This window comes from Rana temporaria, chromosome 1 (assembly GCF_905171775.1).
Source record: "Rana temporaria chromosome 1, aRanTem1.1, whole genome shotgun sequence".
Taxonomy (NCBI): domain Eukaryota; kingdom Metazoa; phylum Chordata; class Amphibia; order Anura; family Ranidae; genus Rana; species Rana temporaria.
The window spans coordinates 632,142,493-632,164,672 of NC_053489.1; the positions used below are offsets into that span (position 1 = coordinate 632,142,493).

General features: G+C 44.4%; 1 protein-coding gene across 1 annotated transcript in view; it reads right to left on the minus strand.

Moving 5' to 3' along the window:
* EVC (EvC ciliary complex subunit 1) overlaps positions 1-22,180 on the minus strand; it is a 196,685-nt gene that overhangs the window by 146,303 nt on the left and 28,202 nt on the right. The window contains exon 2 of the mRNA XM_040335407.1: positions 10,857-10,982. Coding sequence (XP_040191341.1) covers positions 10,857-10,982 — 126 coding nt within the window. The remainder of the gene's footprint in view (positions 1-10,856; positions 10,983-22,180) is intronic.

The following is a 22,180-nucleotide window of genomic DNA, read 5'->3' on the forward strand; positions in this document are numbered from 1 at the left end:
TTAACCACTTGCCGACCAGCCGCCTTCGTTTTACGGCGGCAGGTCGGCTCTCCTGCGCGAGAGCACGCAATAGAACGTCAGCTCTCCTAGCGCGTGCCCGGGGACCACCGGGCGATCGCTCGTTACAGAGCGGGGACCGGGAGCTGTGTGTGTGTAAACACACAGCTCCCGGTCCTGTCAGGGAGAGAAATGCTGATCTTTTGTTCATACAATGTATGAACAGAAGATCAGTCATTTCCCCTAGTGAGGCCACCCCCCTTCAGTTAAAAACATACTCAGGGAACATACTTAACCCCTTCCCCGCCCCCTAGTGTTAACCCCTTCACTGCCAGTGGCATTTTTAAAGTAATACAATGCATTTTTATAGCACTGATTGCTATAAAAATGCCAATGGTCCCAAAAATGTGTCAAAAGTGTCCGCCATAATGTCGCAGTACCGCAAAAAAAATAAAAAAAAACGCTGATCACCGCCATTACTAGTAAAAAAAAAATATGAAAAAAATGCCATAAAAATACCCCCTATTTTGTAAATGCTATAACTTTTGCGCAAACTAATCAATAAACGCTTATTGCGATTTTTTTTACGAAAAATATGTAGAAGAATACGTATCGGCCTAAACTGAGGAAAAAAAACGTTTTTTTTATATATTTTTAGGGGATATTTATTATAGCCAAAAGTAACAAATATTTTTTTTTTTCAAAATTGGCACTCTATTTTTGTTTATAGCGCAAAAACTAAAAACCGTAGAGGTGATCAAATACCACCAAAAGAAAGCTCTATTTGTGGGAAAAAAAGGACGCCAATTTTGTTTGGGAGCCACGTCGCACGACCGCGCAATTGTCAGTTAAAGCGATGCAGTGCCGAATCGCAAAAAGTGCTCTGGTCTTTGACCAGCAATATGGTCCAGGGGTTAAGTGGTTAATCCATGTCCTTAGTCTGCTTGTCTTCATGCATCATTGCATCATTTTTAGAAGAGGCTTCCTTCTGGGACGACAGCCATGCAGACCAATTAGGTGCAGTGTGCTGCGTATGGTCTAAGAGCTGACAGGCTGATACCCCACCCCTTAAAACTCTGCAGGAATGCTGGCAGCACTCACAGGTCTATTTCCCAAAGACAACCTCTGGATATGACGCTGAGCACTTGCACTCAACTTCTTTGGTCGACCATGGTGAGGCCTGTTCTGAGTGAAACCTGTCCTGTTAAACCGCTGTATGGTCTTGGTCACCATGCTGCAGCCCAGTTGTCAGGGTTTTGGCAATCTTCTTATAGCCTAGGCCATCTTTATGTAGAGCAACAATTCTATTTTTCAGATCCTCAGAGAGTTCTTTGCCATCAGGTGCCATGTTGAACTTCCAGTGACCAGTATGAGAGAGTGAGAGCGATAACACAAAATTTAATGGAGAAGTCCAGCCTGCGCTTTTTAGACTGGGCTTCTCCTCTTTTTTTTTTTTTTTAATTTGCAGTTTGCCGCGTTAGGGATTTTTAGCAAGAAAACACCTCTTTGCCATTTTTAACTCCTACTTTCCCGAAAAGTCTCAAAAACGCTCATGAACACCAGATAGCTAAATTTTACGGTGTTTTTCAGCATTAGAGTGTTTTTACAGCTGAAAAACTCCTCTTTGAATGCAGTAGTTCTGTTTTTTTTCCAGCCTAAAAAAAAAGGCCCCTGCCAAAAAAACACTGGGCCGGATTCAGGTAGCCGGGCGCATTGTTACGGCGGCGTAGCGTATCATATTTATGCTACGCCGCCGTAAATCAGAGAGGCAAGTGCTGTATTCACAAAGCACTTGCCTCCTAAATTATGGCGGCGTAGCGTAAATGGGGCCGGCGTAAGCGTGCCTAATTCAAATGAGGATGAGGGGGGCGTGTTTTATGTAAATGAGTGGTGACCCGACGTGATTGACGTTTTTTACGAACGGCGCATGCGCCGTCCGTGTACATATCCCAGTGTGCATTGCTCCAAAGTACGCTGCAAGGACGTATTGGTTTCGACCTATTCGCGAACGACTTACGCAAACAACGTAAAAAATTCAAAATTTGACGCGGGAACGATGTCCGTACTTAACATTGCGTGCGCCTCATAGAAGTAGGAGCAGCGTTACGTCGGGAAAGCCTTACGCAAATGACGTAAAAAAATTCCGCCGGGCGCGCGTACGTTTGTGAATCGGCGTATCTAGGTAATTTGCATATTCTACGCTGAAAACTACGGAAGCGCCACCTAGTGGCCAGCATAAGTATGCACCCTAAGATACGACGGCGTAAGAGACTTACGCCAGTCGGGTCTTAGCCTAATTTCGGCGTATCTTACTTTCTGAATACAGAAAGAAGATACACCGGCGCAGATTTGAATTTACGCGGCGTATCTATAGATACGCCGGCGTAAATTCTTGCTGAATCCGGCCCACTGATAGCCTATGTGTGCATGGACACATAGGATACAATAGCCCGGATTCACATACATTGGCGCATATTTATGCCGGCATAGCGTATCTAATATATGCTACGCCGAAGCAGCGCAGAGAGGCAAGCACTGGATTCACAAAGCACTTGCCTCCCAAACTACGCTGGGTTCCCTCGCGTAAGCCGTCGTAGGTGAAAGTGGGCGTGAGCCATGCTAACGAAGCAAAATGATGGGCCGAGTGCCATACAAGTACTTAAAACGGACGGCGCATGCGCCGTCCTGTGGACGTATCCCGGTGCGCATGCTCAGAATCACGTCGGAACTACTCCCTAAGATACGACGGATCACTGCCTACGACGTGAACGTAAACCTACGCCCAACCCTATTCACGTACTACGTAAACAACGTAAGACACGACGGCTGTGTTCCCTGGTCCATAGCTTAGCATGAGTTGCGCCTCATATATGGGGAATAACTTTACGCCAGACGTACGACTTACGCAAACCGCGTATATTATGCGCTGGGCGCAAGTACGTTCCTGAATCGACGTATCTCCCTCATTTCCATATTTGAATAGGAAATCAATGGGAGCGCCACTTGCGGCTAGCGTAAATGTGCGCCCACGATACGCCGGCGTAGGAAAGTTACGTCGGTCGGATGAAGCCTATTTTCAGGCATATCTTGGTTACAGAGTCCGGCGCATAGATACGACGGCGCATATTTACACTTACGCGGCGTATCTCGAGATACGTCGGCGTAAGTGCCTTGTGAATTCGGGCCAATGCTTGGGGGTTTACTGGCTGCAGAAAATGTTTTAATGTTCAGTTAACAAGTGAATTCATACTTCTTGTATGCCATATTGCTATTCAACACACTCTGAGAACTGTGGTTGATCTCTTTATACATTTGCTGGGCGTCTGTTCGCAGTCAGTACTCTCTTTATCTGATCCTTTGAAACCCTCATGGGTATTTATTCATCTTCTCTGCTCCAGGGAAGTGCTCCAATACAATACTAGTTTATGTTTGGAATACAAAGCTCTAAACCAACTTCAGTCTGTGTCTTGTCTGTCCTTGTATTACCTTGTTGGACTTGTCTGAACCTCCAGCCCTGTCCTGCAATTCTTTCAGGTCTTCACCTCTTTGTCTGGTTTGTATTTCTTTACCTTGTTCACGACCTTGTCTTACTACTGATGCTTTGATATTTCTTGAGTTTAAGTTTCACTATTTCCTGAAATGGTCAGTGGGCCAGATTCAAGAAGCAATTGCGCCCGTGTAACCATAGGTTACACGGCGCAAATGCTTACTTGCTCCGGCGTAGCGAATGCTCCTGATTCAGGAACATCGCTACGCCGACTGCAGCCTAAAATCTGCGTGGCATAAGGCTCTTATGCCACGCAGATTTTAGGCTGCATTCTTGCGTTGACCGCTAGGGGGCGCTCCCATTGTGATCAGCGTATAGTATGCAAATTGCATACTATCACCGATTCACAAAGTTGCGCGGGCCCTGCGTACGCAAGGTATGGAGTTTCCGTACGGCATCTTTAGCGTAAGGCTGCCCCTAATAGTAGGGGCAGCCAATGCTAAAGTATAGCCGCCGTTCCCGCGACGTGAAATTTGAATTTCACGTCGTTTGCGTAAGTGATTCTTGAATGGCGCTGGACGCCATTCACGTTCACTTTGAAGCAAATGACGTCCTTGCGACGTCATTTGCCGCAATGCACGTCGGGAAAGTTTCCCGACGGAGCATGCGCTCTACGCTCGGCGTGGGAGCGCGCGGGATCATTTACATTAGGCGCCCTTACGCCGGGCAAGTTAAAGCAGCGCCCCCGCAATTTACGGAGCTTCTGCTCCGTGAATCGCGGGCAGCGCAGAAAATTTGCGCGGGCGCAGGGCAAAAACGCTGCCCTGTGCCTGCGTAAGAAAGGCGCAGATTCTTACTGAATCTGGCCCAGTGTGTTTATTGACCATTACCCTAGTCAAAAGGCTATTGAATTCAAAATCACGCAGGTCCGATCAGTGAAATTTTCTTCGAGCAGAGGTCCAAATCTCATGTTTGTCCTGTGCATCACAGCACCCCTCCTCTTATATCACAATCCTTTTCTTCACTTCACAGCAGTGACCTTTGCCCCTTCACAGTAGGTTCCTGAACCCCTTCACATCAACAACCCCCCAAAGCAGTATCCTCTGCCCCCTTCACATCACCCCCCCCCCCCACCAGCATTGCCCACTTTCATCCCTCAACCACCCCCCCACACACACACACACACACACACAGTAGTGCTTTCTTCCCCCTTCACATCACAAACCACCCTCCACACAGTAGCGCTCTCTGCTTGTTTACATGCCCCACCCTCCCCATTTTTTTTGTCAACTGTCATTTTTCTACATATACACATATACATAGTTACAAATATAAAAGCTTAAAAGAAGAATTGCAGGTATGGGTATTTTATACATACATTGTACTGACATTGGTCGAGCTTGGAGCAATGTAACTATTGTGACAAGTTGGGGAATTTGTAGCTCACTGGTAACGCCAAAACAGTGAGTTTACTCCACGCCAGAAATACATTCCAGGGCTTTTTCTGCCCACTTTTATTTAACCACTTAACCCCACGGACCATATTGATGGTCAAAGACCAGAGTACTTTTTGCGATTCAGCACTGCGTCGCTTTAACTGACAATTGCGCGGTCGTGCGACGTGGCTCCCAAACAAAATTGGCGTCCTTTTTTCCCCACAAATAGAGCTTTCTTTTGGTGGTATGTGATCGCCTCTGCGGTTTTTAGTTTTTGCGCTATAAACAAAAATAGAGCGACAATTTTGAAAAAAAATTATATTTTTTACTTTTTGCTATAATAAATATCCCCCAAAAATATATATAAAAAAACTATTTTTTTCCTCAGTTTAGGCCGATACGTATTCTTCTGCATATTCTTCGTAAAAAAAAAAATTGCAATAAGCGTTTATTGATTGGTTTGCGCAAAAGTTATAGCGTTTACAAAATAAGGGGTATTTTTATGGCATTTTTATTAATATTTACTGTAGAACGCTTATAAAAAGCAGATGGCAAGCCTTGTATGGACTCTGGTGCTCTCCCAAAGCTCTTTTTTTTTTTTCTTCTTCTTCTTCTTTTTTTTTTTTTACATCTGTTGTGCTGAAAATAGTTAAATGAATTGGAGAAGGGACACAAGCTTACACTACTCCCCTAACATAGACTGGGAATATCTGCAGAAGCTGCCAAAAAGCATATAAGCAGTGTGGAGCTCTGTGCCAAAATCTACTACCTCCCAGCGTAATGAGCCCTGCGTGATTTCAAAGTCATCTGCTAATAAATATTTGATAAATATTTTTCCTGCATTTGTTACAAATATTACAGATCATCTATGCGTAGATACAAATATAAAAGCTTAAAGAGGGTGTAAAGCGGCCATTTATGGGCCTTTTTTTAACCCACTTGACCTCCAGAAGGTTTTACACCCTTCTTGACCAGGCCATTTTTTGCGATATGGCACTGCATTACTTAAACTGACAATTGCACTGATAGGTGGCATTGATGGGCACTGATGGATGGCATTGCTGGGCATCACTGATCTGGCATTATGAATGGTGCCAGTCAGTTCCCAATTTTGGGCACTGATTGGCATATATTGGGTATGTGCGTGGCATCCCTGGTGGCCATGGGGGATGTACCTGGCCATCTACATGTTGGGGGCTTCTCTGGTGGTCCTGGCGGCATCCCTGGTGGTCCAGTGTGGGTATCCCCTGGGGGGGGGGTGCTGCACTGATAATCAGCGCAGACCCCGCCCCTGTCAGGAGAGCTGCAGATTGGCTCTCCTCTAATCACGCGACACATGAAGCGAGTAAGGAAAATCCAATCAACGGCTCTTCCTCTTTACATAGTGATCAGCCGTGATTGGACAGGGCTGATCACGTGATAAAGAGCCTCCTTCAGGGGCTCTTTCCCGAGATCGGTGTAGCGGTGTGTCAGACTGACACAGCACACCACCGATCGCCACAATGCGCGCCCCCCACAGTTATCCTGCTGGACGTCATATGACACCCAGTCAGGATAACTGAACCACTTCCCGTCCATCATTCTGCTATAGGCCGGGCGGGAAGTGGTTAAAAGTCAGCAGCTACAAATACTGCAGCTGCTGACTTTTAAAATATGGACACTTACCTGTCCAGGGCGCCCGCAATGTCGGCAACCCAAAGCCGATCTGTCCCTCGGCTCTCGGATGGAGGCACCGCCATCTTCAGTAAGGGAATTTAGGAAGTGAAGCCTTGCGGTGTCGTAACTGATCACATGTTCAGCATCACGGCAGTTGAAGATCAAACAGAGGCCAAGATGGCAGCTTCCTTGGCTGGAAAACGATAGGAGGGTTTACTTCCACTTTAACAAATTCCCAAAACAGCAACATTCAAGGCATGCCATAAATGATAACTGTCACAGTTGCTTGTGTTCACAATCAAACTATCAAGCAATCAAATGGCTGGTATCACAACCGATCACATGGGCAACACCATGGCAACTGCAGATCAGAGGCCAAGATGGCCGCTTCCTTGGCTGAAAAGGATAGGAAGGTTTAGTTCTGCTTTAACCACTTGCCCTCCGTAAAAGATATGCCCCCCGCCTTCGTGACCAGGCCATTTTTTGCAATACGGCACTGCATTGCTTTAACCAACTTGTGCGGTCGTGTGACACTGTATCCAAATAAATTGTATTTCCTTTTTTTTTTACCACAAATAGAGCTTTCTTTTGGTGACATTTAGGCCAATATGTATTCTGCTACATATTTTTGGTTAAAAAATCCCAAGAGGACTGCGATATTGTGACGGACAAATTGGACACCTGACACTTTTGGGGGACCAGTGACACTAATACAGTGATCAGAGCTAAAAAAAATATGCACTGTCACTGTACCAATGACACTGCCTTGGAAGGAGATCAGGGGTGATCAAAGGGTTAACTGTGTGCCTAGTCAGTGTTTCCTAACTGTGTGGGAAGTGCTTTACAGAGCACAAGATCAAAGCCTTCCCTTCTAACAGAACAGCAAGCTGTCTTGATTAGTTAGGGAGTATGTGATTACAGCAGGTGTGGGTCGCTAGCAGCACGCGCGCCCCAGACCCGGAAGTGTCAGATCACGTACCTGATCTGGCACAGAGTGGCCACCCTGCCGTAGCATATGTATGGTGGGCGGTCTGCAAGTGGTTACATTTTAATAATAAATTTTCCAAATGGTACAATGCAAGACCCCAGTTCTAAACCTTCCCTACTCTATCAATAAGAAAGACAAAACTGGTGGGGCTCTAGATACACTTTAAATCCATAACTCATTATCCTAATAAGTTATCGTTCTGGTCTGATCCATCAAAACTGAAGAAGTTAAAAAAGAAACACTATTGCAGTTGTATCCCACAGCAACTGATCACATTCTTGTTTACCCAAAAATAAAACTGTGAAATCTGATTGGTTCCCATTAACTACAACTCCAGTTTGGTGCATTTTCAATTCTCTAGTTTACCTGGTGGCACCGACCAAGAAGCGCTCCGAACTCTTATGAAGCTCTGCTGAATGAAGATGGAGAAGTGTTGGTATTGCCACACTGGTTGTATGGGCACTGACAGCACATCACCCATGGGTGGTAAGTACAGCAGAGATCAGAGTGGTAGGGAGGGTGTAGGTAGGTTTTTCATTTTTTCTGAAAAGCTTAACTAAAACTTTAGGGCCCTGGAAAATACATTTTTGAACAGTCACATGTATGCACACACCAACCAGAATAGATCCAAATGTTCTACAAGCAATCTGGGTATCAATGAAAGGAGAATGATCGATGGGGAATATTAAAGTGAGTGCATACCCCAGATGATCCCCCATCTCCCAGACACCCAATGTCCCAGCAGAAGATTGGACGCTTCCCTGCCAACCTACCATTGGTGGTCAAAGGAGGCGGCTAAGTATTTTCAGCACACAATTCTGTGTTAATCAACAAGCTCCTCTGCCCACTCCCATCTCCAGACGGGGACTACTGCCTGCAACTTGGGGTTCCACTGCAGTGTCAGAGGCTTGGGTATATGCCCCGAGATCCTTGTTCAGTTAAGCTTTGAAGATGAAAAATAGAAGCTGATTGACTGCCATGCACAACTATTCCAGATTCTGACTGCTACAGTTTTTATAAATTTCCCTTCATTATGTTTTCATCTTAACTGACTAGTTCAATTGTGTTTTTGTCTTGACTGCCTAGTACGCATTCTCTTTTTGCCTTGGTTGACTAGTACCCATTGTGTGTTTGACTCAGTTGACTACCGTGTTTCCCCGAAAATAAGCCGGGTCTTATATTCATTTTGGCAAAATAAGTAGGGCTTATTTTTGGGGTAGGTTTCGCCATGTAATGTGCTGTCTTCTCTGCCCCTCTCTCTCCCTGCCTGTCAGGAATCCCCAGTGAGAACCGAGTTAAAATGCTTGTAATATGCCAGTGGTCTCCAAAATGCGGCCCGGGGGCCGGATGCGGCCCTTTGCTTGCTTTTATCCGGCCCTTGGGGAACTATTTCATTCACTGACACCAACAATGGTACACAGTTACTCATAATGACACCAACAATTGGGCCCAATGACACCAAAGATGGGGTACAATTCTACCCAATGACATCAACAATGGGGCTCAATGATGGGGCACCATTGCTCTCAATGACATCATCAATAGGGCCCAATGATGAGGCACAATTCCTACCAAAGACACTAAAGGTGGGGATCAATTCCTCCCAATGACATCAACACTGAGGCCCAATAAAGGGGCACAATTCCTACCAAAGACACCAACGATTGGGGCATAATTCCTCCCAATGACACAAGTGATGGGGCACAATTCCTCCCAATGACATCATCAATGGGGCCCAATGATGGGGCACAATTTCTACCAAAGACACCAACGATTGGGGCATAATTCCTCCCAATGGCACAAGTGATGGGGCACAATTCCTCTTACCGATACCGAAGATGGGGCATGGTTTACTCCAACTGATGCCAGGACCTTTTTCTACTCCCGATGGCCACAGTCTGGCCCCCCTAATACCTGATGAACAGTAAAGTGGCCCTTTGCTTAGAAAGTTTGGAGACCCCTGTAATATGCTATAATCCACTCTATTACAGTAGTATATAATGTACAATGTGTGTGTTTCTGTAATATAATTGTGCCGAATACCTTCATTATAGCGCTTCTGTGACCTGCCGGAGCTCTCTTCCCCATAATTATAACACTAGGTCTTACTTTCGGGGAAACACTGTAGCACACATTCTCATTTCAGTTTGAATGACCAGTACCTATTATTTTTCATCTTGGTTGAATATAGGGATGTCCCGATACCGTTACTAGTATCGGTACCGATACCGAGCATTTCCCTGAGTACTTGTACTCGGGGGAAATACTCAGATGCTTCACCCGATACCTGGGCAGTCAGAGTGATCGGTGCGGCAGGGGAGTTACAAGCACTGATCTGTCTCCTTTTCAGCTGCTTTAGTTAAAGTTATACAGCGGTGATCGGTGCTTGTAACTCCCCACAAAGCCGCACCGATCGCCGCGGACTGTCCCTGTATCCTCCTCCATGCTGTCTTCCCCCCTTCCGTGCTGCTCAATGTCCTCCGTGCTGCTCAATGTCCTCCTCGATCTGTCAGGATGGAGAGCGGAGGTAGGACCTGCTAAACCCGGCTCCTACCTTTTCAGAATGAACAGAGCCAGTGATCACTGACTCTGCCCATTCACATAACTGAGCATCGTAACCTGTGTTTATGATGCTTCAGTTTATGAATGGAGAGGAGCTTCTCTCCATTCATTTTAGCTGAGGCTGCAGAAAAAGGGACTGGGGAATCTGTGTCCTTGGTCCATTTCTCTGTCTCAAAGGGGAGATGTCAGAGGTCTGTTAAGACCCCCGATATCTCACCAAAGACCCCCAACAGGGCTGTTAAAAAAAATTGCAATAAATTAAAGAAAATTAATTTTAAAAAAATAATAAAAATGTAAATAAAAAAAACACACTGACAATCCACTCCCCCCTAAACAAATGAAGAAAGCACTGTAAAAAAAAAAAAAAAAAATTGTAAAAAAATAAAAATAATGCCACTTTCACATGACATAAAAAAAAAAAGAAGTATCGGTATCGGCGAGTACTTGAAAAAAAGTATCTGTACTTGTACTTGGTCTCAAAAAAGTGGTATCGGGACAACCCTAGTTGAATAGTATACATTCTGTTTTCCTCTTTCATATTTCCCATCTGGACTTAAAATGGGTTCAGAAACAATACCAGCAAGGATGCCTACAACACTTTTGGGGTTGTCATTCCTGGCCACATTCATAGAAGCTTAAAAAAAAAAAAACATAAGCAAAAAAAACTAACTGCATACAAGGTCTCGTTACATACCTTATTGCATTACATATTACAGAGTGTGCAACCTACTTCTTCCAGTGGCAGAAGTCTAGACGGTCTTATTCGAATCTTCTTTTTAGCTTTTGAGGGAGAATCACTGGCATCTTGTTTATGATCAGATTTCTTGTTCTCTACATTTGCTTCCGAGTCCTTGACCTGCAATGATACAGTCAGTCACATAAACAACCCAGCAGTATATAGGGGGGTATAACAGAACACAGATGACAGGCAGGTTCGTGATGACAAACAAAACACCTAAAATTTGTATTTTCTATAATTACATAAGTTAGGTTTTAATACCCATAGCATTAAAGAATAAGTCCACCATAACACTAAAATCCCTGCATCTACAGACGTCCACAATCCAACACTAAACTATTTAGCCCTGTAAAGAAGAAATCAGCATATACACCTTTTTTGAAGCCGATCTGAGCCGATCCCACATTGAGCTGTCAGCTGCGGCTTCGCTGTGGAGGCGGGTGCAGAGGACACAGCCAACAACGGGAGCCCCATAGTAAATATTCTTTCCATTCACTTCACAGTCGTTGTTGGCTGTGTCCTCTGCAGAGAGTCCGCCGCTGGACACCAGACTGGTTCGGCTTCAAAAAAGGTATACGGATTTCTTCTTTACAGGGCTAGATAAATTAGTGTAAGATCGTGGATGTCTGTAGATGTAGGGATTCTAATGTTATGGTGGACTTATCCTTTAAGGCCCTGTACACACGACTGGTTCATCCGATGAGAATGGTCCGACGGACCGTTTTCATCGGTCCACCGCTGAAGTGGCCTGATGGTCTGATGTGTGTACACACCATCAGTTCAAAAACCGATCGGGTCAGAACGCGGTGACGTAAAACACGACGTGCTGAAAAAAAAAACGAAGTTCAATGCTTCCAAGCATGCGTCGACTTGATTCGGTTTTGAACCAATGTTTTTGTGTACTAACAATCGGTTTGGACCGATCGGTCAGCGGTCCATCGGTTCGATTTTAAAGCATGTTTTAAAATTTTGGACCGAAGGACAACAGACCGATGGGCCGTACACACGGTCGGTTTTGACCGATGAAACTGGACTTAAAGCGGAGTTCCGGCCACAATTTCACTTTTTATATATAAATACCCCTGTAATACACAAGCTTAATGTATTCTAGTAAAGTTAGTCTGTAAACTAAGGTCCGTTTTGTTAGGTTGTTACAGCATTTAGACACTTTATAAAATAGAAATTGACTGGGGCCATCTTAAGTGTGGGCATCATGAAGCCAGACTGTATGACTTCCTGGATTTCAGCCTTGCAGATCTCGCACATGCTCAGTGCTGCACAAGCAGTGTAATAGGTTTCAGATCAGGTTTCAGCACCTGTACTGTCCAAGTCACATGATTCTTCGAGACTGGGGAGTGCACAGACTCCTGGAAAGTTACACCCACTACATTCCCAGGAGTCTGTGCGGTGTAGGTTAGGAAGCATTAAGCACCTAGGTGCAGGAAGTGGAAAGATTAACTATTCTGCCTAGCAACAACACTTTAAAGGCATCTAAAAAAAAAAAAAAAAAAATTCTTAAGGGACTAATGACATTTTTTTAAAACTACTGATTTAATGTTATATTTATGGGTGGAACTCCACTTTAAGGCCGTTTTCATCGGTCAAAACCGACCGTGTGTACGCGGCCTAAAGGAAAAGTATGGAGTTTGAAAAAAAAAAAAAAAACATACATACTTACATACTTCCATGTTGCAGCATTGATATGATGCTGCAGCTGTCCCATGATGGCTGTAAGACCAACAACCGAGCGATCACATGACCGCTAATTGCCAATTTCTTGGCCAGCTCTGAGCAGAGAGTAGTGACTGACAGTCACCGCTTTCCGTTCAGCTCTTCCAGCGCTCACTGGAGTGCCAGGCAGGGAAAGGGTTGGGCGCAGCTGGCACACAGCCACGCGCTGAGAGGTGGAGCCAACTGTCAATCAGGCAGCCGGGTGGATCCTGGCATTATTGTTGGGATCCTTCCAGAGCCTGGAGCAGCTCTTCCCTGTCAGCTGATAGCAGGAAATAGCCGGCTATTAGAGGACTCTGAGACTCTGTGACCCACAAGAGATGTATGGCCAAAAATCTTTGGCCATTATTCTCTTTTTAACACCACAAAGCACTCCATTTTCAGCTGTGTCTGATATTTTCAAGTTATATAGGACTTAAATTGGTTCTAAAGGCTGAAGGTATTTTTTACCTTCAAGTATCCCCCCCCCCCACCCCCAATCCTTACCTGAGCTCCCTTTGATCCAGCAATGTTCACAATAGCCCCGGCTGTCCCAGGATTCTCCCTCCTCATTGGCTTAGACAGCAGCAAGAGCACATTGGTTCAAATGGTAACTAAAACAGTAGTAAAAAGTCACAGAACCCAAAAGAGGCTCAATTATCAAAACTTTAGTACAGGTTTAAAGCGGAACTAAATCCCCCTATCCTTTACAGCCATGAGAGCCGCCATCGTAGCCTCTGTTTGATCTGCATGATGCTGCCGTCTGATCAGCCATGACACCGGGCCATTTGATGGCTTGACATTTCGGTTGAGAGCAGCAGCAGCTGTGACAATTATCATTCAATGCATGCCTTGCCATGATCAATTATGTTAAAATCAATGGGTTTAGTTCCACTTTAGGCATCTTTATTTGAGCCATGCGATTTCCAAGTCTCATTGAACTGAAAATAACTGTCACTTTTTTAAAGTGTGTTAGCTTTATAGATTGAGTTTATTGCAGTTATTTTGTTACAATACAAAGATATGAAACTGATATGAGGAAATGCCCAGGGCTCGACAAATCCTGGGCGCCAGGTCGCCATGGCGACTAGAAATGGTGAGCTGGCGCCATCTGGTGGTGAGCCGTTGGTATTACAATTTATTACCACCAGATGTGTGAGCTGGCGCCATCTGGTGGTGGCCGTTGGTATTACAAGTTAAAGGGGTTGTAAAGACAAAAATATTTTCCTCTTAAATTAAAGTCTGACAGTAGCTAATAAAGTAAAAAGCAATGTTTTGCATTATAACTAGTTTGATACCTGTTGAAATCGAGCTGTTTTATTCACCTCCGTCACTCCTGAATCGTTATTCTCACTGACTTCCTTGTTTGCGGTGCGCATTCATTCTTGCTACATCACGGCCTAATGGGAACTACAGTTCCTATTAGGCTTAGCCTCCATGCCTGTGAGGGATAAGAGAGCATCTTCACGTAGGGCTGTAGTCATAGGGAGGGGGTGAGCACATTCTGCTTTCCACCATGCAAAACAGCTCAGATGCTGGTGGAAAGCAAGAAGAGGAGAGACAGGAAATGGCATTTTCAAACCTGGATTACTGTATTTTGGAGGTCAAAAGGAAAAACGAGGTAAGTGATATTTAAATGCTCTAGCTTACAGCAATCAATTGATCTAATAAAAAATGAACCTTTACTGTTCCTTTAAGCATTACAAGTTAACCACTTACGGACCCCCCACTGTATATGTACGTCCTCTTTTTAAACATGGATATCTCAGTAACGGCAGCAGCTGCTGCCACAACTGAGATATCCATGTTTTCAGCTGGCGGCCGTGTAAACGATAACGGCGGTCTTCGCGGCGGATTCGCCGCGAGATCGCCGTTATCGGTGGCGGGAGAGGGGCCTCCCGCCGCTTTTCCGCGCCCTCCGCCGCTTACCGGAGCCGTCGGTAGCGGCGGAGGAGATCCGATGCTGCCGCCAGGAGAGTGAGGACTTGAGTGAGGGCAAGATGGCCCCCACCCGTCCTCATAGCTCTGCTGGGCGGAAGTGACGTCAAAACGTCAGTCCCGCCCAGCCTCTTAAAGAGACAATTTTTTTTCTGTCATTTTTTTAAATGACAAATTTTCCTTTTTTTTTTTTTTTTTTTGCATTTAAGCCTAAATATGAGATCTGAGGTCTTTTTGACCCCAGATCTCATATTTAAGAGGACCTGTCATGCTTTTTTCTATTACAAGGGATGTTTACATTCCTTGTAATAGTAATAAAAGTGATAATTTTTTTTATATTTTAGTGTAAAAAATAATAAAATCAATAAAATTAAATAAGAAAACAAAAAAAAAAATTTTTTAAAGCGCCCCGTCCTGACGAGCTCGCGCGCAGAAGCGAACGCATACGTGAGTAGCGCCCGCATATGAAAACGGTGTTCAAATCACACAAGTGAGGTATCGCCGCGATCGTTAGAGCGAGAGCAATAATTATAGCCCTAGAGCTACTCTGTAGCTCAAAAAATGCAACTTATAGAATTTTTTAAACGTCGCCTATCTAGATTTTTAAGGGTAAAAGTTTGACGCCATGCCACGAGCGGGCGCAATTTTAAAGCCTGACATGTTGGGTATCATTTTACTCGGCGTAACATTATCTTTCACAATATATAAAAAAATTGGGCCAAATTTATTGTTGTCTTATTTTTTAATTCAAAAAAGTGAATTTTTTCCAAAAAAAGTGCGCTTGTAAGACTGCTGCGCAAATACGGTGTGACAAAAAGTATTGCAATGACCGCCATTTTATTCTCTAGGGTGTTAGAAAAAAAATATATATAATGTTTGGGGGTTTTAAGTAATTTTCTAGCAGAAAAAAATGTTTTAGTCTTGCAAACACCAAATCTGAAAAACACCTGAGGTCTTTAAGTGGTTAAACAGCAATTCTAATGTAATTTTTCACTATTTTTCACTGCCATCTTCTTCCCTCTAATTAGAACCCCCAAACATTATATATATATTTTATCCTAACACCCTAGAGAATAAAATGGCGATCGTTGCAATACTTTCTGTCACGCCGTATTTGCGCAGTGGTCTTACAAGCGCACTTTTTTGGGAAAAAATTACACTTTTTTTAATTAAAAAAATAAGACAACAGTAAAGTTATCCCCATTTTTTTTAATATTATGAAAGATAATGTTACGCCGAGTAAATTCATACCCAACATGTCACGCTTCAAAATTGCGTCCGCTCGTGGAATGCCGACAAACTTTTACCCTTTAAAATCTTCATAGGCGACGTTTAAAAAAATCTACAGGTTGCATGTTTTGAGTTACAGAGGAGGTCTAGGGCTAGAATTATTGCTCTCGCTCTACCAATCACGGCGATAACTCACATGTGTGGTTTGAACACCGTTTACATATGCGGGCGCTGCTCACGTATGTGTTCGCTTCTGCGCGCAAGCTCGTCGGGACGGGGTGAGCTTTCTGGCTCCTAACTTTTTTAGCTGGCTCCTAGATTCCAAGCAAATTTGTCAAACCCTGGTTTAACCGCATGCCGTACCCATACGTTGCTACCCGTTTCCGGGTTACTGGGTTCTCCCCGCCTACTCCCCTATGATTTGACACAGTGGGAGTTTGTCAGCAGATCCCTGCCAATGATGCATGGCCAGGACCTGCTGATTGGCTGTGTCGAATCACAGCCCAGAGCCTTGTGTTGTAAATTAACACAGGGCTTTATACAGAGGGAAAGATAGCTTTGTTTCTTTTCCCTGCAGACCAGGGAAAAGAAACAAATCGATCTGTAAGAAAAAGCAGCACACATTACACATTGTTATGCACACAATTGATTTCCTTTAGATGTCAACCCCTTCCCAGCCAGTGTCATTAATACTCTGACAGTGTATATTATAAGCACTGATCACTGTATTAGTGTCAGTGGAGAGATGTCAGTGGCGTTTAGTAATTTCCTACAAAGTGTCAGATTGCCCGCTGCATTATCACTATAAGTTGCTGACTGCCACCATTACTAGTATAAAAAAAAAATTATAAATAAAAAATTTGCAATTTATACATTATATATATATATATATATATATATATCACACATATATATATATATATATATATATATATATATATATATATACACACACACACACACACACCATTGTTTGTAGATGCTAGAACTTTCATGCAGATGCCATCTAACACCAGTTAAAGTGGAGGTTCCCCCGGAAATGAAAATTTTTATCATTAGATTGAGGCTCATTTTGTCTAGGGGAATCTAGTGTTTTTTTTTTAAATCGAAGCCGTACTTACCGTTTTAGAGATACATCTTCTCCACCGCTTCCGGGTATGGGCTCCGGGACTGGGCGTTCCTTCTTGATTGACAGTCTTCCGACAGGCTTCCGACGGTCGCATCTATCGCGTCATGATTTTCCGAAAGTAGCCGAACGTCGGTGTAACGAACACAGGCATGCTGCCGAGACAGTTATAATCTTCGTGCAGGGGGACTACAAGGAACTGCATGGCTTGTCACAAGTGAAGGTACCACATTGTATTCTGAGCTCAAAGGGTTAACTGGACAAGTCTCTTTCATTGCTGGAATGCTAATGAACCCTCTTTTGTGTGCAGGTAAACAGCCCCCCTGTGAGGTGTATGCTGATGGGGATTATGTGTGAGTGATAATTGTTTTAAAGGTTAATTGAATTCTATGTGCCTGGCCAGGAAATGTTAAGTGGGGTGAGGTGCCGAAGAGTCTAGAAACTGGTCAAGTGATTAATTCAAGGAGATGTCATTGTTTCAGGGGGTCTGTGTTGAAGCCCCCTACTGGGAAAAGGGGAGAGCGGAAACTGTCATTGTTCTTGTAACAGTTGTAACCAGATATAAGCAGGTGAAATATGCCAAATAAAGTGAGTCTGCTTGACCCTTCAAACGTAGCACGTCTCGTTTCTTGGAAGGGCGTTCGATGGGATATACCAGCGGTACCTGCATATCGCAGCTTGCCAGGGAAAAGGACGTCTCCAACGGCCGATACCCCTCACTACCAGTGGGCAGCCGTTACAGTCGGTATGCAGGCGCCATATAGAGCCGCACCGACGTTCGGCTTCTTTCGGCTACTCGTGCCGCGATAGATGCGACCGTCGGAAGCCTGTCAATCAAGAAGGAACACCCAGTCCCGAAGACCATACCCGGAAGCGGCGGAGAAGATCGCTCTCTAAACCGGTAAGTACGGCTTCGATTTGAAAAAAAAATACCCGATTCACCTTGACAAAATGAGCATCAATCTAATCTTAAAATTTTTTTTTAGGGTGAACTCCCGCTTTAAGTGAATTCTTAACACTCAAAAAATGACATAATGATATTTGGGGGTTCTAAGTAACTTTCTAGCAAAAAATACAGATTTTAAAGTGGCTGTAAACCCTTACAGACCGCTTTTACATACGTAAACCTAGATTAAGGCTTTTGTAGGTTCAAGAAATATCTCCTAAAACCTACACGGTTTAGGAGATATTTACACTAGAGACTCGCGTCGATGTCAACGGCGCATGCACACTTTAGAAACGGCGATCGTGTCATTTCTAAAGGAGGATGTGCCGTGACTGGTGGCTCCCGCGTGCATGCACGGGAGTAACGTCATCGTAGCTCCGGAAAAATCACAGTCCCGGAGCCGCGATACCTGGAAGTCACTCCGGGAGAAATGGTGGCGACGGAGGAGGGGGAACGAGGACAGCTGCAGGGGCTTCGATCTCTGGTAAGTAATTCATAATGAGCTAGTATGCTATGCATACTAGCTCGTTATGGCTTTGTCTTGCAGGGTGTTTATTTTTATTTTTTTGCAGAGGGTTTACAACCACTTTAACTTGTAAGCAACAAATATCAGAAATCGGCTTAGGCATGAAAAAGGGTTACCGTAATTTCCGGCGTACAAGACGACTTTTTGGATGCAAAAAAATGCATCCAAAGTCAGGGGTCGTCTTATACGCCGGTGACAGTCTCCGTCTGCTGCGAGCGTCCATGATTTGAAAGCCGCGCCTTCTTCTCAGACTGTCCTGTGATAGGCAGAAACACAAATGTTCCCAGCAGTGCCTCTGTTCTGTGTTCCTCCTATCACGGATGCCTTCTCATCCTCGGACAAGAGGACGTCCGTGATAGGCAGAACACTGAACAGAGGCCCTGCTGGGAAAATTTGTGTTCCGCCTATCACAGGACAGTCTGAGGAGAAGGCGTGGCTTTCAAATCCTGGACGCTCGCAGCAGACGTAGACTGTCACCGGCCTGGAAGCCAGAAGCTGCAAAACGTGAGTGATGGCACAGTGGGGGCAAGTGATGGCACAGTAGGGGCAAGTGATGGCACAGTAGGGGGGGCAAGTGATGGCACAGTAGGGGGGGCAAGTGATGGCACAGTGGGGGCATGTAATGTAATGGCACAGTGAGATTTGAAAAAAAAGCCTGTTTCTGTCAGCGGTTGTTCTGGCTACCCCTCAGCTTCCAGAAAGACTAGTACCGTGTTTCCCCGAAAATAAGCCCGGGTCTTATATTAATTTTGGCAACAAAAGACACAGTAGGGCTTATTTTCAGGGTAGGTCTTATCATGTAATGTGCTGTCTTCTCTACTCCTGCCCGATAGGAATCCCCAGTGTGAAGTTAAAATGCTTGTAAAATCCTATAATCCACTCTATTACAGTAATATATAATGTACAATGTGTGTGTTTCTGTAATATAATTGTACCAAACTACATTCGTTATGGCACCGCTCTGCGCTTTTGTGACCCGCCGGAGCTCTCTTCCTCGCAATTATATTACAGAAACACATACATTGTACATTATATAGTACTGTAATAGTGGATTATAGGATTTTACAAGCATTTTTAACTAGGGCTTATTTTCGGGGTAGGGCTTATATTGCAGCCCTCCTGGAAAATAACGCTAGGTCTTATTTTCAGGGTAGGTCTTATTTTCGGGGAAACACGGTAAGGAGGGGGTAGTCTTATACGGTGAGTATATCCCAAAACCAAAATTTTTCCTGGGAAATTAGCGGGTCGTCTTATACGCCCAGTCGTCTTATACGCCGGCAAATACGGTAATAATGATTTTTTTCTGGATAGGGGATTTTCTTTTATATCCAAAATCTTTCAATTGCTTCTGCAGAAGCGGCTAATGATAAAATAACCAGACGCTCACTTCTGACATTTAAAAAAAAAAGCCCTAATTTATCTTTACTTGGGTACAATGATTCCACTTGTCTTTTTGTTCCCCTTTAATCTTCTCCACCATCCAGATAGCAGTCTCTTGATGTACGGCTGTCACTGTGTTCCCACATGTTGCTCCTCTAGATAATCGCTTCTATCCCGAGTATACGCTATACTACCTCTGTTACAGCACACACAATGAGATTTTCAATTAAATCCAAACTCCATGCAGATAAACACAATTTAAAAAAATAATCAAATCCATTTTCAAATGCAGTTGATAAAAGTACCTGAGAGTGTCTTTATATAAGCTTCTTGTAATCCTCTAGACAAGACTGTAGAAGAATGGCCGCTATTGTGAGTCATTCAGACTCTGCCATATGGTGATCAGCCCTCCTGGCTATGAAGTGCGCTGTGATTATGTAAATCGCAGAATGTAATGAACAAAATCACAAATGAAACATATATTTACAACAACAGATCTAGCTGCGCTCCAGGCACACAGCTAAATACACAGATGTAATCGAGATTTGGGAGCTATTTTAACCTCTTGGGACCCGCGCTATAGTAAAATGACGGCTACAGCGCGGATCCCAAAATCCAAGTGGACGTCAATTGACGTCCGCCCCTTTGCGCGTTCCCCGCGCGCGCTCCAGAGCGCGCAGCGGGGAACTGCTGTGCTGGCCGTGTCCCTTGGACCTAGCCAATCACAGATCGCCGCGAACGGCCAATCAGAGTGGTTGTTTGCGATGCGATCTGTGCGGCCAATGAGAGATATGTAAACATATGAGATCATCTCTCATTGCCGTTTTACATAGAGACAGCGGTGCTGTCTCTGGAGAGGAGACCGATCTGTGTCTCTTGTCCATAGGGACACAGATCGGTCACCCCCCCCCCCCAGTCACCCCCCTTCCCCCACAGTTAGAACACTAATTAGGGTACACATTTAACCCCTTCCTCACCCCCTAGTGTTAACCCCTTCAATGCCAGTCACATTTATACTGTAATTAGTGCATATTTATAGCACTGATCGCAGAATAAATGTGAATGGCGCCAAAAATGTGTCCGATGTGTCCGCCATAACGTCGCAGTCCCAAAAAAAAATCGCAGATCGCCGCCATTTCTAGTAAAAAAAAAAAAAAAAATAATAAAAAATAATAATTCTGTCCCTTATTTTGTAGGCGCTATAACTTTTTTTACCAAAAATATGTAGAAGAATACGTATCGGCCTAAACTGAGAATTTTTTTTTTTTTTTTTTAAATTGGGATATTTATTATAGCAACAAGTAAAAAATATTGTTTTTTTTTCAAAATTGTCGCTCTTTTTTGTTTACAGTGCAAAAAATAAAAACCGCACAGGCGATCAAATACCACCAAAAGAAAGCTCTATTTGTGGGGAAAAAAGGACGTCAATTTTGTTTGGGAGCCACGTCGCACGACCGCGCAATTGTTAGTTAAAGCGACGCAGTGCCGAAAGCTGAAATTTCACCTGGGCAGGAGGGGGGTATATGTGCCCAGTAAGCAAGTGGTTAAACGACCAAAGGATTTGAGATTTCTGTCCATCCAGCTCGGAGATTTACACAGCCCTAACACACAGCGCCGCCCTGTCTGGCAAAGCAAGAGACCTGATTCTCCGTCCCTGCAGGTAAAGCTGCAATTTTTTAAATGAAAATAATATCTAAAATACAAGAGGCAGTGGGGGGTTATTTACAAAAGGCAAATCCACTTTGCACTGCAAGTGCAGTCGCTGTAGATCAGAGGGGGGCATGCAAGGAAAATAAAAAACAGCACTTTAGCTTGCACATGATTAGATAATAAAATCAGCAGAGCTTCCCCTCATTTTAGATCTCCCCCTCAGATTTTCAGCGACTGCACTTCCAAGTACACTTGTAGTGCAAAGTGGATTTGCCTTTTGTAAGTAACCCCCACAGTGTTTTACTCAAATCCTGGTGTGCTTTATTTCTTCCAGATCTGTGAAGCAACCCAGTGTAAAACGTTACCTCTGTGTGAGCTTCCTGTAATAAAGACCAGTCACTGCTGCTCTCTCTCCTTGCACAGGGTGACTGGTCTCGTCTCCACCCCCTTCTGTCGTTTTCTGCAGGCAGCCTGTAGTGGGTGGAGCCTGCTGGGTCCCTCCCACAGCTGTTTAGAACAGTGATGGTGTCACTGCAACTTTTATACAAGATCTGGGTTTGCAAAGGCATTTGATGAACACAAAGTAGATTTAAATTATTTGTGGCTATTAACCGCTTCCCACCCGGCCCATAGTCAAATGACGGCCATAGGAACCTTTCGTCCCTCCGGGCGGCCGTCATATGACGTCCTGGGGTTCCCGCAGTGTGGAGCCTGCGCGCCGCTGCATCACTGGTGACCCGATGCGCGTGCCCGGCGGCCGCGATGTCCGCCGGGCACCCGTGATTGCTCGTCACAGAGCCAAGAACGTG